The 14,172-nt window shown below is 38.8% G+C and overlaps 1 protein-coding gene across 1 annotated transcript; it reads left to right on the top strand.

Moving 5' to 3' along the window:
* The first annotated feature begins 1,411 nt into the window (after window positions 1-1,411).
* On the top strand, window positions 1,412-13,299 carry LOC110169567 (transmembrane and coiled-coil domain protein 3-like). Its single transcript, XM_055155690.1, has 4 exons — window positions 1,412-1,626; window positions 9,776-10,752; window positions 11,104-11,239; window positions 11,508-13,299. Exons 1-4 carry the CDS (start codon window positions 1,552-1,554, stop codon window positions 11,811-11,813), a joined length of 1,494 nt encoding a protein of 497 aa, XP_055011665.1. The 5' UTR covers window positions 1,412-1,551; the 3' UTR covers window positions 11,814-13,299.
* The last annotated feature ends 873 nt before the right edge of the window (window positions 13,300-14,172 follow it).

The following is a 14,172-nucleotide window of genomic DNA, read 5'->3' as shown; positions in this document are numbered from 1 at the left end:
CGCTTGACTCACCCTATTTGAGCAGCAGAGGTTAATGACACTGTGTCAATGAATGGGCCACTGTTTAATCTCTCAACGCGGTGATGCATCAATTTTACATGAATACTGGACAAAAGACAGGTTAAAAAATAAGTATCCATTGAAAGCTATGAGGTAGATTCAGGGTAATGTTGTTAAATAAAAGAGATGGTTATTTTGGTAGCCTGGCTGGGTTAAAGGGAAATGACAAACAATGGTGAAAGACCATGCATTGTATGTTAAAATGTAATGTCTAGTTCCTTTACAAAACAACATAACAGCATTCTAAAAATCAGTTCAAGACTTTGATTCTACATTATGTCTCATATGGTTTATCATTTCAATAAAGTACTTTTGGCAACACTGGAAAAAGAGGGACACCAGGGCTTGCTGGTTGGAAAAGGAGCTAAAGTAGTGTGGTTTGTACAGTACTTTGCAGATGGCATGTCCTACATCTTTCTTTCTTTATAATTAGCAGTCATATTTTTCTTTCGTTCATGCCCATGGCGTAGTTGAGTAGCTCATGGTGAATTTCCATAATTATTATTCAAGAAACCAGAGCAAACTTTGATGGATTGTCGTGTTGGCTGTCATGTGAGAGACCTAAATTCTTGAGGAATGATGCATTAACAGTCTTCCTTCCAGGCAGCAGTAGGCCAAATAACTCCAATCTGATAAAGTGTCAGTGTTTCAGAAAGAAAGACAACAAAGAAAGAAAGAAAGAAAAAAAACAAAAACATTCTGGACGATTCTGATGGCTACTGTTATTATATTATTATAACATGTCTACACAAAATCCATTCTTTCTCTGTCTGGATAAACAACTTGAATGCTATATTTAAACTATACAAAATTAGGGTGACTATATTTTCAAAATAAAAAAACTGGGACATCCCTGGTTTGGATTGGTTGAAAATTGTAAATCGAGGAAAAATTAAGGAAAATTATTATGCACTCTGCACTAATGTGAGTCAGTACAGTCACTTTTTTTGTGTTTTGTTAATTTTTAAGCAGCCTTTCTGTATTTTACCTAAATAAATGACAATGTATGCCTCTCTTTACTGTTGGCAGGTATTATATTGTTCAAAAGTAGGGACACCTGGGACATTTCTTGTGTAAAACTGGGACAAATCACTGGTTTGGGATAAATCTGCTGGGGCAGGGGACACAGGGCTCAAAACTGAGACTGTCCCGAGTAAATGGGGACGTCTGGTCACCCTATACAAAATAAGATTAGATACGTTAAAAACTTTCAAAAGCAACTTTATCTGGCAGTGACAGGCACGTGTTTTGATGGTTTTGACCCCTCCTCGCGCTGGTTTGGGGGGCGGGGCCAGTGTGCAGAGGGGTGAGGGGGCGGGGCGAGACTCTCCACTTGAGTTTTTGGTGAGCAGAGAGATCAGGAGGGAGTAGCGCGTGTTTAGGAGCCGCGTTGAATAGAAAAGCAGGCTAATCATGAGTACACGGTCAGATCTGTGTTGGAAACCGGGTCTAACCTTGACGAAGAGTTAAATCGGGATCAAAGTCGTGAGCATGCCCAGCGCCACGGTCCGAAGTTTATGTGAAGTAGAGAAATACCTCCAGAGCAGCAGCAGCAACAACCGGACGGTGAGTAGCCCATAGCCCGTCTGTCACGAGAGGGGAGCGGCATTGTTGTCTCGTATCTGCCCCTAGTAGTGGACCATGATATTAACAGATGTCTGAAATGCCAAGATCGTGTTGTTATTGTTGCTGCTGTTGTTGTAGCATCCGCATCATTTAAATGTGTAAATAATGTGCAATAATGGAAGTCTCAAACTATGTCCACATCCATACAGTTTACAACCCTTCAACCATCACAAATTTTTGACCTAACTTCTGACAAGCACCTCTTTGTGCTGATGGGAGATATTGATTTTCATGCTTTAAATCCTTGCTCTAAACGCACCCTTTCCCCTTGGCATTTTCCCAGAGTTAGGAAGAGACCTTGGCACGTGGCTGTTATTATTTTTGTTATTATAATTCTGCTTGATTTGCTTATTGTATGTTTTATTTTTAATGTAAATGTTGTTCAGCACTTTGGTAAGCTTTGGCTGTTTTAAATGTGCTATAGATATAAATTTGATTTGATTTGATGCTTCGATATGTTTCTATCAAAGAATTTTCTCTTTTGATTTGTGGACCACTGTAGAGGAGAAGCCAAGCAGCAAAACTAAAGATTAGCCAAATCTACTGGACAATAGAGTTAGTCAAGTAGAGCTAAGTCCTCACTTTTTGCAAATTGGTCGTACTTTACAGTTGGTAGATAGTTTGTTAATCTGTAACTAGTCACTGTATGTAGCCCCTTAGGTCTTTTACTTAAACTGTTCATATGGTCAACAGTGTTTAGGCTATTTCTAATATCAACAAGAACAAAATATATTAGTATGTCTATTTTAGTAAGCTTTGGACTGAGGAAATACTCATTCTTAATAAAAAAAATATATTTTCCTTAAGTTTTGCTCAGTGAACAGCCAATGCAGTAGTCACCCAGCTGAGCAAACAGAACTGAAATTGTAAATAATGTATTACTGGGCTTTTGTCATCCGCACACTCTCCCTTACAACTGTTTTTGCTTCTGAAAACACAACCTATTCACCCTCAATTTCACCATTAAAGACAGACTTTAGTGAATTGTACTAGGGTTATGTATTTACTTGTCACACAATATTTGAAGTGAAAGATTTGTAGTAATTAATTCATATTGTTGGTGAGAACAAAACTGAATTTAGATGTAAATAAATAAGCACAAGCTTTTCATTTGGTCTTTTTTTGGTCTTATGTGTTAGCATTGGCTGTTGTTATGATTATAAGATGTATAATGTGACATAATCTATACTGGTGTTGACTTGTGGCAATTTTAAAAAGGAAAATATCATGTGATCATTCTCCAGAGGGATGAAAATGTGGCATTTTGATCTTGTGGTATGAGCCCCATCCTTAATTAATATACTTGCTACCCAGACCCTCCTCTCCAAATACCAAAAATGCCTGTTCTTGTTCTCCCCCAACTTGTGAAACCAGAAAGTCCCTAAATTAACAGGTGTATTTCCCTGTGTGTTTGCATGAGACCCTCCCATTGGATTCTTAACTGGCCTGTTTCACCTAACCTGTTGCTCCCACCTCCTTCTTTTGTCTTACTCACTCAAAATGAATGAAACGTTTCCTCTCTACCCAAGATTAAATGAATCATGACACCCAAAGTATTTATTACCTATTAAACTGCGGTTACTTACCAAATGAAGCATGAAGCAGCTATTGTAATTTGGCTGTTTATAGTTGTTTCAGTTTTTTTTCCTTTCTTTTTCTTGGCGAACAAGTCACATTCCACTTTCGTCCCTCAAAAAGCCTTTGTGTAGCGGACATAGTGGGTCAGAGGCCAGTGATGATGCAACCTTTGCATTTGGGAGGCTTAACTAGAGGCACTGCTTTTAACCCGAGATATAAGCACCAAATCATTTTAATTTAAAACAATCGTCTGTGTATTCCATTTATTAGTAAGTAGGACAGCATCATAATATTATATATAAATAAATAAATATATATAAACTATGAAAACTATTGCTGCTCAAAGTGGAATCAAACTAAACCTTTACAAAACAAGGGGAAATGGGAGTCTTGAAATGACAACTAAGATTTTATATACAGTTTAAGTCTGTAGATTTTTTAAGTTGTAGGACTGTGAAAAATCAATACCTAGTTACTAACTGATATTAAAACTTGTTGAAACTGGATACTTAGTTGAATTTATTTTATTTGTTCTTTGAATGGTACAGTAAACTCAACAGGAGAATGAATAAAATATTATCGCTAAAACTTTATCCCTTGTAATGCATAATCAGTATTTCAAAACCCATATACGTAACTCTATCGTAATTTATGGGAAACAAATTCATTTTAACTGCAGAAATGCTGATTTTGCCCTTTTAGATTGGGGAAGTGAAAGTTAGACCTACTAATTTTTGCAACTCTAGACAGAAGGCTTCTTCTTTTCTAACCTTTATTAAACTGTGTGGTGGTGGTGTCCTTAGTTTGCACATTTGGCTTTTTAAAAAGTTATCAGTGCACTTGAAGTAGAAGGTGCTTCATAGAGATTAATGAGTCTTTTAACCAGTGTTTGCGTAATAGATTTTTATCAGTGGACTCAATATTGTGAAGCGCTTCCACTTTCCCTCCATCTTGTTTTCTTGTTTATGTTTACCATGGCTAATTAGCTTGTATGCTATGTTACGTCACTGCGCCTATTCACTTTCTCACTTCGAATCACTTCTTGGCTGCTTATTTATCTTAATTGAATCCCTTTTTGCAGCACCAAGAGTCCACTGGGGCCAAGCAGATGCAGCCAATGTTAATGGGCTATTGATTTAGTCCTGCTTTCTGTCAGTCCATAAGATAATAGGGAGGAAAACATCTTAAGTAATTCATTCAGTCGCCCTCCTGGGGTGTCTTTTAGGAAACTCCAGAAGTCTTAGCTACATCTTTGTTCTTCATTGCAATTATTAAGCATTATCTTTCATTTAAGTTTTTTTAATTGAATCAGAACCTTATACTGTGACAAAACCACTTCTAGGACTAACTTGGTTCTAAGATTGGACTACACAGGTTCTTAACAAGGATTTGTCCAGAACTGGTACCTTATTGCATACTAAACCAGATCTAAAACAAGACTACATCTAGGCCTGTCACAATAATACTATATCGACTTTTTATTCAGTATATGAAAGCTGAAACAATATGTTTTGAGGCTCAATATTTATCATCTGTACATTTTCTTTATGAAAGTGGGGAGATTTTGGGTATTTTTGTTGTTATATAATAAGATTAGAGGTGTAGAGGGTTGAATAACTATTGGGTGTATAATTATTGGTTCATTCTGCTGTTTATTGCTGCTCATGCCTTTTGAATGATACTGTCTATTTAAAACCGGTTTACTGGGATTATCTTGCATTTTTGTTATTGCGTCAGTAGCATAAAGTATTTTCAATATAATCATACTTCAAAATTTGTTGTGGTGACAGGCTTAACTACATCACCTATGAACCAAGACAAAATATTTAATGTGCAAACTATAGTACATAGATCCACAATTTAATTGATCTCAACTGATCTCAATTGATCTCTTTACCAAACCAATACTGGCTGTAATAAACTAGTTCTCAACTAGGAAAACCATCTCTGAACAAGAAACAAGTACAAAACCTACAAAAAATATATAGAAATGAAATTATGATTAATGAATTATTAAACTACTGTATAACTGGACTGTGCTGAGTCTCATCACCTCTTGCACTATTGATTTGTAGGAACAGTCCATTGATGCGCTCCCCTGTTGTCCCTTTGGCTGGTGTTCTTCCTGTCTCCCCCTGTGAGCTCTGAGGGGACAGTGTCTGTATCCATCCCAGGATGCTTTGGGAGGAATACCAATCAGGAGCTCTGCAGGCCTCCTCTGCCGCCTCTGAGCCCATGAAGGGGACGGTTTGTTCACTGCGGACGACCGTGCCAGTGCTCTTACCCCATGAGTGTGTTTATTTGAGAAGCCAAACACAATATCTGTAGCAAAAGAAAGGCTGGTGCTGCAAGAAAGTTCCCATCGACAAATATTTAGTCATTTGATGTCAACATGTGTTAATGAAATTCCAGTGTGTCCACATTTCCAGTTTGTTATAGTTAAATATTTGACTATTTTGGTTTGGTACCTTTTAGTTTAACTAAGGCATTACTTGACTTTAACCTGGTTTAGCCCTAGTTTGGGTAAAGTCTTGTGTTTGTGTGATTTGAGTTCATATACCATGTCAAAACAGCAGTCTTAACAAAGCCTTGTTACAAAAGTAAATTAATATGGCTAAATAAAACAGCTGGTGGTTTAGTTTCACCCCTGGAGGTTTTATGAAAGCCCTAAGGCTATACTTAAATATCTTAACTATCAGACAGTATACTTTTCTTCCAGTAAACCTAACACCCCTGAGAGTGTTATGACACATTTTAGTTGTAGATCTCTCTCTACATATATATATCATTATGATTTATATTCCTTCATTGTACATAACTTGGCCATATGTTGCCAGCTGTAGTTTACATCAGATTACAGCTCTTATTGTTTGGCCTTAAACATGTCTTCCATGTGATGGAGACATGCCTTCCTGTTTTTCTGGATACATTTGTGTTTTTGACTGTGAATTTGCATTGGAACAGTTTGTGCCGTAACAGTTTCTTTACACTCTTTAAGCACTAATACTGTTTGCTAGGCCCACACCCTGAGGTGATGTGGTTTTTTCTCACACCAGTTTAAGTGCTGCACTGATGCGTTTCTTATTCCTTGTGGTGTCTTAACGTCGTCTTTTGCATAAGAAATTGAATTGCTAACTAGATCATTGATCTGGCCTCTGAGAGTGCAGAGCAAGATAAGCAACTTCTGCAGTTTCTCCCAACTCCTCCTTTCACTTAGACTGCAAAAAGATTTAGTGTCACTGTTTTGTTTTAAAATCGGGGCTTAAGCAGCATTTTTGGTGTCATCTTGCAGCGGACCAGATCCTATTAAATGGGTCACGTCCTGGACAGACGCTGTGTGTTATGTGGGCCAGCGTGGGGGACAGGGGGCTCACACGGAGAGGAGGCGCAACGGGGCGACACCCCAAACATCATGAAATCCCAAAAAGTCCTCATCTGTGCTTCCAATCTGTATTTTATCCATAGTTTTGGTGTGGATTCACTTTGATCCAGTAATTTAACCATTCACCACATGACACCAAACTAAACTTTACAGTTTGTACATTTGTAACAACTGTTACTGGATACTGCTTCTGTTGAAACAGCATGGAAAGATGATCCCCTATTATTATATATTTTTTTGTGCGTAGTCTTTATTTTTACAGAACATAGTGTAAAAAAAATAGTGTAAAATGGAAGTAAAGAGCAGGGAACAAACTAACATAGCCGGTAATCGATCTCATGTAGCTGAGGCTGGCGCATAGCCTAGCAGCAGGTGTGCTGCGACCAAACCCCTTCGCCACAGGCTTGCTGACTGTGAGCGGGGCCTCTCCACAGATCTAACCTGTAAATTAGTCTGGTTTGGTCTCCATAGAGATAGAAAGGCTTAATACCATACTGTGAATTCCAGACAAAGTAATAACATCTCCATGGAGAAAAGCACTTGGCATACCCTCGACCGGAAAAATTACACAATGCACCTTTTTAATAAGAAAAAAAGTAATACAATAACTACAGCACAGAGACACAAGTTCGTTTTGATTTTTGAAAATGCATCCATGGTATGCACTTATCTGTCACTTGGCACTGTCCTGTTGCAACATGGATCACTGCTCTTGCTCTGCCATATGCCATGTTCCAGCTCAGTTTTCACCATCCCATTTTCATTCTCTTTTATCCCTAAAGACCTTGAGCCCTCTGCCTGCTTCACCCCTTTCTCCACCTCCGCCTCAACCCCTGAGCACCCCTGAACACCCCTGCCTGAGTGTGTGGGAGAAGTGCAGGGGAAAGTAGGGCAGCTCTTCACAAGATTTGGGAGGACATTTTCATCAGTGTGAGACTAATTCATTTAGTGAACTCTCTCGACCAGAACAAGCCATCTCATTGCTCCAGCGGTTTTTAAAATGGCTAAAAATATTGATGCCAGGGGAGGAGGAAAATGTTCATAATTAGTTTTAGCCAGATATATATATTTTTTTCTTTTTTTTACCAACATCTGGTTTGAGTTATTGAGTTACGTGAGACTGTCCCATGAATTAGTTCTCCTCCTAGCAAATTCTTACTCCCCATTTTATCAGCTGCGTAAAACATTTTGGCCTGACACCAATTACTACAGCTGCATGCTTGCTTACTTGAATTTAAAAAATACTATCTTTTATCGTTGTTTTTTCAGCACGATCTCCTGTCAGAGATTTGTTTGAATATTCCTTGCGTCATTGTCATCATTACTTCTTTACTCTTGCACGTTATCAGCGCACACAAACACAAGTGCACCCTCCTCTTGGCCCCTAATGCTACAGCAGGCGATGTGTGTGTGCTCAGAGCCTTTGGGGGACTTGCTTGGTTCCACTGCAGCAGAAACAGCCCCAGGTCCAACATGTCTCTCTCAGCAGGCAGCTATTTGATTGTCGTTTAAAGGTAACATGAGCAAACTCCACGCTGTGCTTCCTCATAAAATAGATGAATATTGACTCGCGATTCTATGTGAAAAACAGGTTTGACAAATACTGGCTTGTTTAAACCCAGTTGTTTGGACAAATATTGTTTGCGCTCAGGAAGAATTGGATTGTGTCTGGAGGCTTGGCTCTACAGCTCACACAGCAGCCCAGTGAATGCATATGTTGTATTGTTTCATCAGTGCTTAGCCGGGACAGAGCAGAGGTAGGACATGACCACAAAGTGTGCCTTTTTCTCTGCACAGAAAGACTCCAGTGTTTGAGATGGATAGCCTGCGTCGGTGAGGGGAGCGGGTGGGCAGGGCACAACGCCTCAGAGATACAAGGACACTTCTAGAAAGAACCACCAATTGTCTTATTTCACGCTTTACAGTGGAAATTCTGCACTATTCAAGTAAATTATTCTAAATTATCATAAAGATGAATGGGACCGATGCAAGTGAAAGAGCACATATTTGGAGTGATATTTGATAGTAGCATATGTCAGAGCTGCTTCTTTGTTCGCAGCATCTGCCACAGAAACAAGTTTGACTCGTTGGGTGTGACATCATAGTCTTGACAGCAAATGTAGGAAGTAGCTTTTGTAATGATATTACTCAAACCCAACTGAAACCCTGGTGTGCTAAATTTAAGTTTATAATGCGATGTAAGTTGCTTTAAGGCTATGTACCAGTGTATGGTATACTTTTTACCCTGCTTTAGGTTATCTCCCTCTTTTATGTTTTTTTCATTCATTTCTAAAAGTTCATGAGTAAGTCCATTGTATTGAAACCGGCTTTGGTGATAACACTAAGCTGGATTGCAGCTCGGACCTATTTGCTCAAAACTCACAGTGTTACGTTTGTTAAGGATTAGCGCTTTAGTTTGGTACAACCCACAGTATTTGTTGTACAACATGTTGTATCAAGCTCTACATTACATTAGTTTCCTCTTTGTATGTGGTTGTGTTTTTTCATAGCCACTTTGAGCCTTTCACTTCCCACAATGTCACTCAGATGAGGGCCGCTTATAACTTATCAGGCACAATGATGATGAGATGATAAGAAGCAAATGGTATTTTACAGTAAAAACAGACTTTGTCTGGCAGAAGGATTTCCTATGCTTGTGTTATTATTGTTGACCTACATTACATGGCCATGCCCCACTTCTTTCATACGCTGTTTAATAGCAGTTATCTGAATGCTGTCATCCATGCTCAATACTGTAAACAAATGGGATTACATTTGAAACAAACGTGCCATAAGAGCATTACAGGGACATGCAGATGGTCACTGGGTGTCAAGGCACAAACTTTATATTATAGTTCCATCAGGCGGCCCAGAAATAAATTAATTCACCCTATTGCAATTAATTTAGTGTTTTAATACTTATTATACCACAGTCAGTGAGAATTCTAAGGCTAACTGCCGTGGATTATTTCTGTATAACTGCACAGGTAGTCCGGTAACAGTTAATCACTCACTAAAGCTAGACTCCGCACCAGTACATTAAAACTGTGTAGTGCACTGCTCCTTGTTTAATCCTTATTTATTTTATTTACTAATGAATCTATTGTTGTGTTTATCTGGTCCCCACAGATGGACCGGAGTGCTGAAAGCACTCTCCTGGGGATCCCCTCAATGCGCCGAGGCTCATCAGAGAACAACTTGGACCTGGACTTCGATGGTTCGACTTTGGGCTGTGAGGTCCAGCGCAGCCGCTCCTGTTTGGACAGCCTGCAGCAAAAGATCCTTAAAGTTACAGAGCAGCTGAAGATTGAACAGACGGCGAGGGACGAGAATGTGGCCGAGTATTTAAAGTTGGTCAATAGTGCAGACAAACAGCAAATGGGCCGTATTAAGCAGGTTTTTGAGAAGAAGAACCAAAAGTCATCTCAAAACATTGCACAGATGCAGAAAAAGTTAGAACAGTATCACAAAAAGATGAAGGATAGTGAAATCCAACAGACCACACCTCCACATCCACCCATGTTCAAACACAGCACTATTCCCAGAGAGTCCTCCAGAGAGCTTTTAAAAGATATTACAGGCAGTGGACGGCACCCGACAATGGACAAAATCAAGACCATAGGACCTGGTGTCTCTCTCTCCCCGCCTTTCTTTTTCAGTAAGCCTAGAGAGTTTGCTAATCTAATCAGAAATAAATTTGGTAGCGCTGACAATATTGATCACCTCAAGTCTCCAGCCGACTCCAGCTCTCCCCTTCCCACAGACAGCACATCAAAAGGCCTCAGCAGTAGCACCTCCATGGTCGGCAAGCCCAAGTATCCCAGTGACGACGAGTGCTCCTCAGGCAGTGCCTCTATTTCAGACAGTAATGGAAACACACCAGTGGCAGGAGGTGGTGCTACAGGGGGGCAGGTACGTGATCAAGGCCCAGGACAGGAGCAGCAGAGCGTGGCAGAGGGTCAAAGCAAACTGGCCTTGTATCTGGAGGAGGCGAGGGAGATCAAAGAGGCCCAGAACCAGCTGGAGGAGGACCTGGAAGAGCTGAAGACACAGTTCAAGAGGGAGTATGAAGCACTCAATGACCTGCTGCTGGAAGAGAAGTACAGGTATGGAGCTGTTGTAATTTATTTTATACATCCATCAGTGTAGCCATACAAAGTGTAGCCATACATGTTTCTCAGTAGTTGAGTTGTGATTTATCTTCATTTAATCAAATGTTTAACTATCTGCTTTAGCTGAGTCTTTGTGTCATTTTTTTTGTTTCTGTCTTGTGTTGCATCTTCCTGTGTACACAATCACATAGTTTGACCTTTGCTTAACTTTGCAACCTGTTAGATCACTTGTTTCGTTCAAATCTCTTTTCTATTACTATTACTATTACTATTACTATTACTATTACTATTACTATTACTATTCAAATGAAGCATTTTATCATTATGTTACTGTTCCTTCATCAGGTACGAGCAGCTGGAGGACCAGCTCAATGATTTGACAGAGCTTCATCAGAATGAGATGGCCAATCTTAAGCAGGAACTGGCCAGTATTGAGGAAAGAGTGGCCTACCAGGCCCAGGAACGGGCCCGTGACATACAGGTGCATTTTAAACTTATTATTTTATTTAGGTATGGCGTGGTTGTCAAAACTGTAAGATAATGCCCTAAAACTTTGCTTTTTTGCTGACTCATTTTTAATTGGTGTGTTATCTAAGTACTATGGAAATCAGATACTCAAATGCCGTCTCTTTCCATTTAATTTGTACCCAATCATTTGTGAGCAATCAGAGTAATTATCTCCTAAAATGTCAGCCAGTGCCTCATGGCAACCCCTTAACTCCTTTCTCTCTTTCTCTCTGTTGCCACAGGAAGCACTGGAGTCCTGTCAGACACGTGTGTCCAAACTGGAGCTGCAGCAGCAGCAGCAGCAGCAGACTGTCCAGTTGGAGACCCATGATGCTCGGGTCCTGCTTGGAAAAACTATCAACATTATGCTTGCCATCATCACTGTCATCCTGGTCTGTGTCTCTACCGCTGCCAAATTTGCTGCTCCCTTAATGAGGAGTAGGCACCATGTCGTAGCCACCATTTTAGGGGTCTGCTTTTTGACCTTTTTCTGGAAAAACTGGGAGCGTTTGCAGCATGTCATAGACAGGATGCTGCTTCCAGCCTGATAATAAAAGCACACAACACACAGTGTTGACTTAACATACTGTCTGAAATAGGAGTGTCCAAGAAGATTGGTTGTACAATCGTCAAAGACACAATCAACATGCATTTTACAGTTTTTAAAAAGTCTGAATTTTTATGATTCCTCATTTAGAACTTGAATCTGAATAGCGAAACTAAGCTTTTCTTTCTTATTTTATAATAACAATACCAGTATACCTTGGAGTATTTGATTGGTTCTAATCAAATTTCAATACGAGGATAAAAAAAGGTTAATAATATAAATTTTACAATTGTAAACATAAAGTTTAAGGATTTTACCTAATCTGGGCCAAAACGATACAAATTAAACATATTGGTACATATGGGTTTAGTACCATCTTTTAGTGGATTCAGAAATATTATTACCATTGAGGCCTAACACACAATAAATGGACACCAATTATTTTTACACAATTATCCACAATGCTGTGAATAACCCTGAATAAACCTTTTTTCCAAGTTTACTTTTAAAGTGCAATATAAATTTGATTCACAAAAGCACTATTTTTGAAAACTATTCTTTCAAAAGCGCGTGTCAGAGTCAAGGATGTAGCGGAGTGACAGGGTGTTGCTTTGGGGGGTGAGGGGGGCGAGGGATGTTGTCATTATCGTTGGCATGATGGATCCATAACCACAGAAGCCACTGCTAGGCTATGATAAGACCAGCTGTCTCCTTTCTCAAGGGCCAAAAATCAATCCAACCACATTACAGCACTGCTAGCATGTCCATATCACCGCAAGACACACTTCACTGGCTCTCTCTCGCACGCCCAGCCAATACTAAACAGTGTATGTTCAAAAGGATCACTGTCAGCGCTGCACAGTATGGGAAAAATTATTCTGTTAAATATTACAAACTGAAAAGAAGTTTAGATATTTTAATGTATTTTAGCACAATAATAATGCCATCAATCCATAGCACAGGTGGGCCCTTTTTAGTCAAACTGTTGACACCACTTCAAACTATGAATAACACTAAATCAAGACTCATGTAAAGGACTGCTAAATCTAACTTTTTAGTTAAATTTGTCATGTTTGTTTTATTGTGTGGCCCCCAAAAATGTTTATTTCTTTTGTCCTATTTAAATGTCTAAATAATGTGATTTTGCATTGATACTGTGATTAAAGGCCATTGCCTTTTTACTCCAATGATGAAAGATGAGCCACTTTTTCTGGCTCTAACTAAGGAGAGATACAATGGACTGACCAATTTCATGAACACTGAGAAGATGTTACATGAAGAAACTACAGACACTTTAAATACTTGTTGGCCATAACAAGATGTTTCTGTTAATTTTCTTGATGTTGTTTGTCGACTGATCTTGATCATATTTTTGTTCTTGTACATGTTTTCAAAACTTTGACCCGTGGAACTACCACCTGGTTTACATTCTTTCATTGTGACCAATCACCGATATTGTTTATGTGCCTTTCTTAAATTAAACCTTTTTAATCAAATCATGACTATTGTATATTTTTACCAAGAACTCAGCCCTTGAAGTTATTTGTCTTTAGTCAGATGAAAAACTCACTTCGAGAGGTTCAGAAAAGGGAAAGATGAAAAAAAAAAAACAAAACTTTGTTGCGATTGGTAAGGCTAATAATCATGTCTTTATCTCAAAATATTACAAAACCACAGAGAGACACTTAAGATTTAGGTATATTTTCCTTTCATGAAATGACTGTGAAACAAAGCAAAAGAGTGGGTAACATTTTTATTTCATTCAGTTGGTCTACACAGTATTGTGCAAGTACCTGTGGAATGAGAAAGGCAAACAAGATAACATCCCAATGAGCTTCTGTCAAATAAAGTGCTGGCCAGCCATCTGAAATCTTTTTTACGATAACTTTTATTCAGCACTGCAATATTGTCTGTTTATTTTCTTTTGTTTATTTTATCAAACTTCACACTGGTATGGTAGAAAAAAACAAAAACAAACCAACTAATCACTTAAGTTCTTTGGACTACCGCAAAATGATGCACTACCACTAGGGGGAGAAGCTGCATCACTTTTGAATGAACAAGCATAATGGGCCTCAAAAACTGGTTTAATAGGCAAGGTTAATTAATAAGTTCAACCATCCACGTAGGTTCTTCTTATGTCCTAATAAAGTTGGAGAACATTTTCAAATTCACCTTCAACCTAGGGTTCTGGGAAACTGCTGGATATATACACAATGAAAGAGCGCCATCTGCTGTTAAAGTTAAACAAAAAAAAAACAAAAAAAAGGACTGCAGTATTTTTCTCCTGTTTTCTCCATCCTATTTATTGATAACTGTGAAATAAATCACTTAGTATCAGATATTGTTGATTATATGGA

This window comes from Boleophthalmus pectinirostris, unplaced genomic scaffold, assembly GCF_026225935.1.
Source record: "Boleophthalmus pectinirostris isolate CB_2022bp ecotype Guang Dong unplaced genomic scaffold, ASM2622593v1 HiC_scaffold_2, whole genome shotgun sequence".
Classification (NCBI taxonomy): domain Eukaryota; kingdom Metazoa; phylum Chordata; class Actinopteri; order Gobiiformes; family Gobiidae; genus Boleophthalmus; species Boleophthalmus pectinirostris.
This window is presented reverse-complemented; position numbering and strand designations above follow the sequence as displayed.

Excerpts from the sequence above, each read along its gene's own strand:
- LOC110169567 (XM_055155690.1), top strand. The coding sequence starts at position 1,552 with ATGCCCAGCGCCACGGTCCGAAGTTTATGTGAAGTAGAGAAATACCTC. Across the intron at positions 1,627-9,775 it reads GCAGCAGCAACAACCGGACG|ATGGACCGGAGTGCTGAAAG; the intron begins GTGAGTAGCCCA and ends TGGTCCCCACAG. Across the intron at positions 11,240-11,507 it reads AACGGGCCCGTGACATACAG|GAAGCACTGGAGTCCTGTCA; the intron begins GTGCATTTTAAA and ends CTGTTGCCACAG.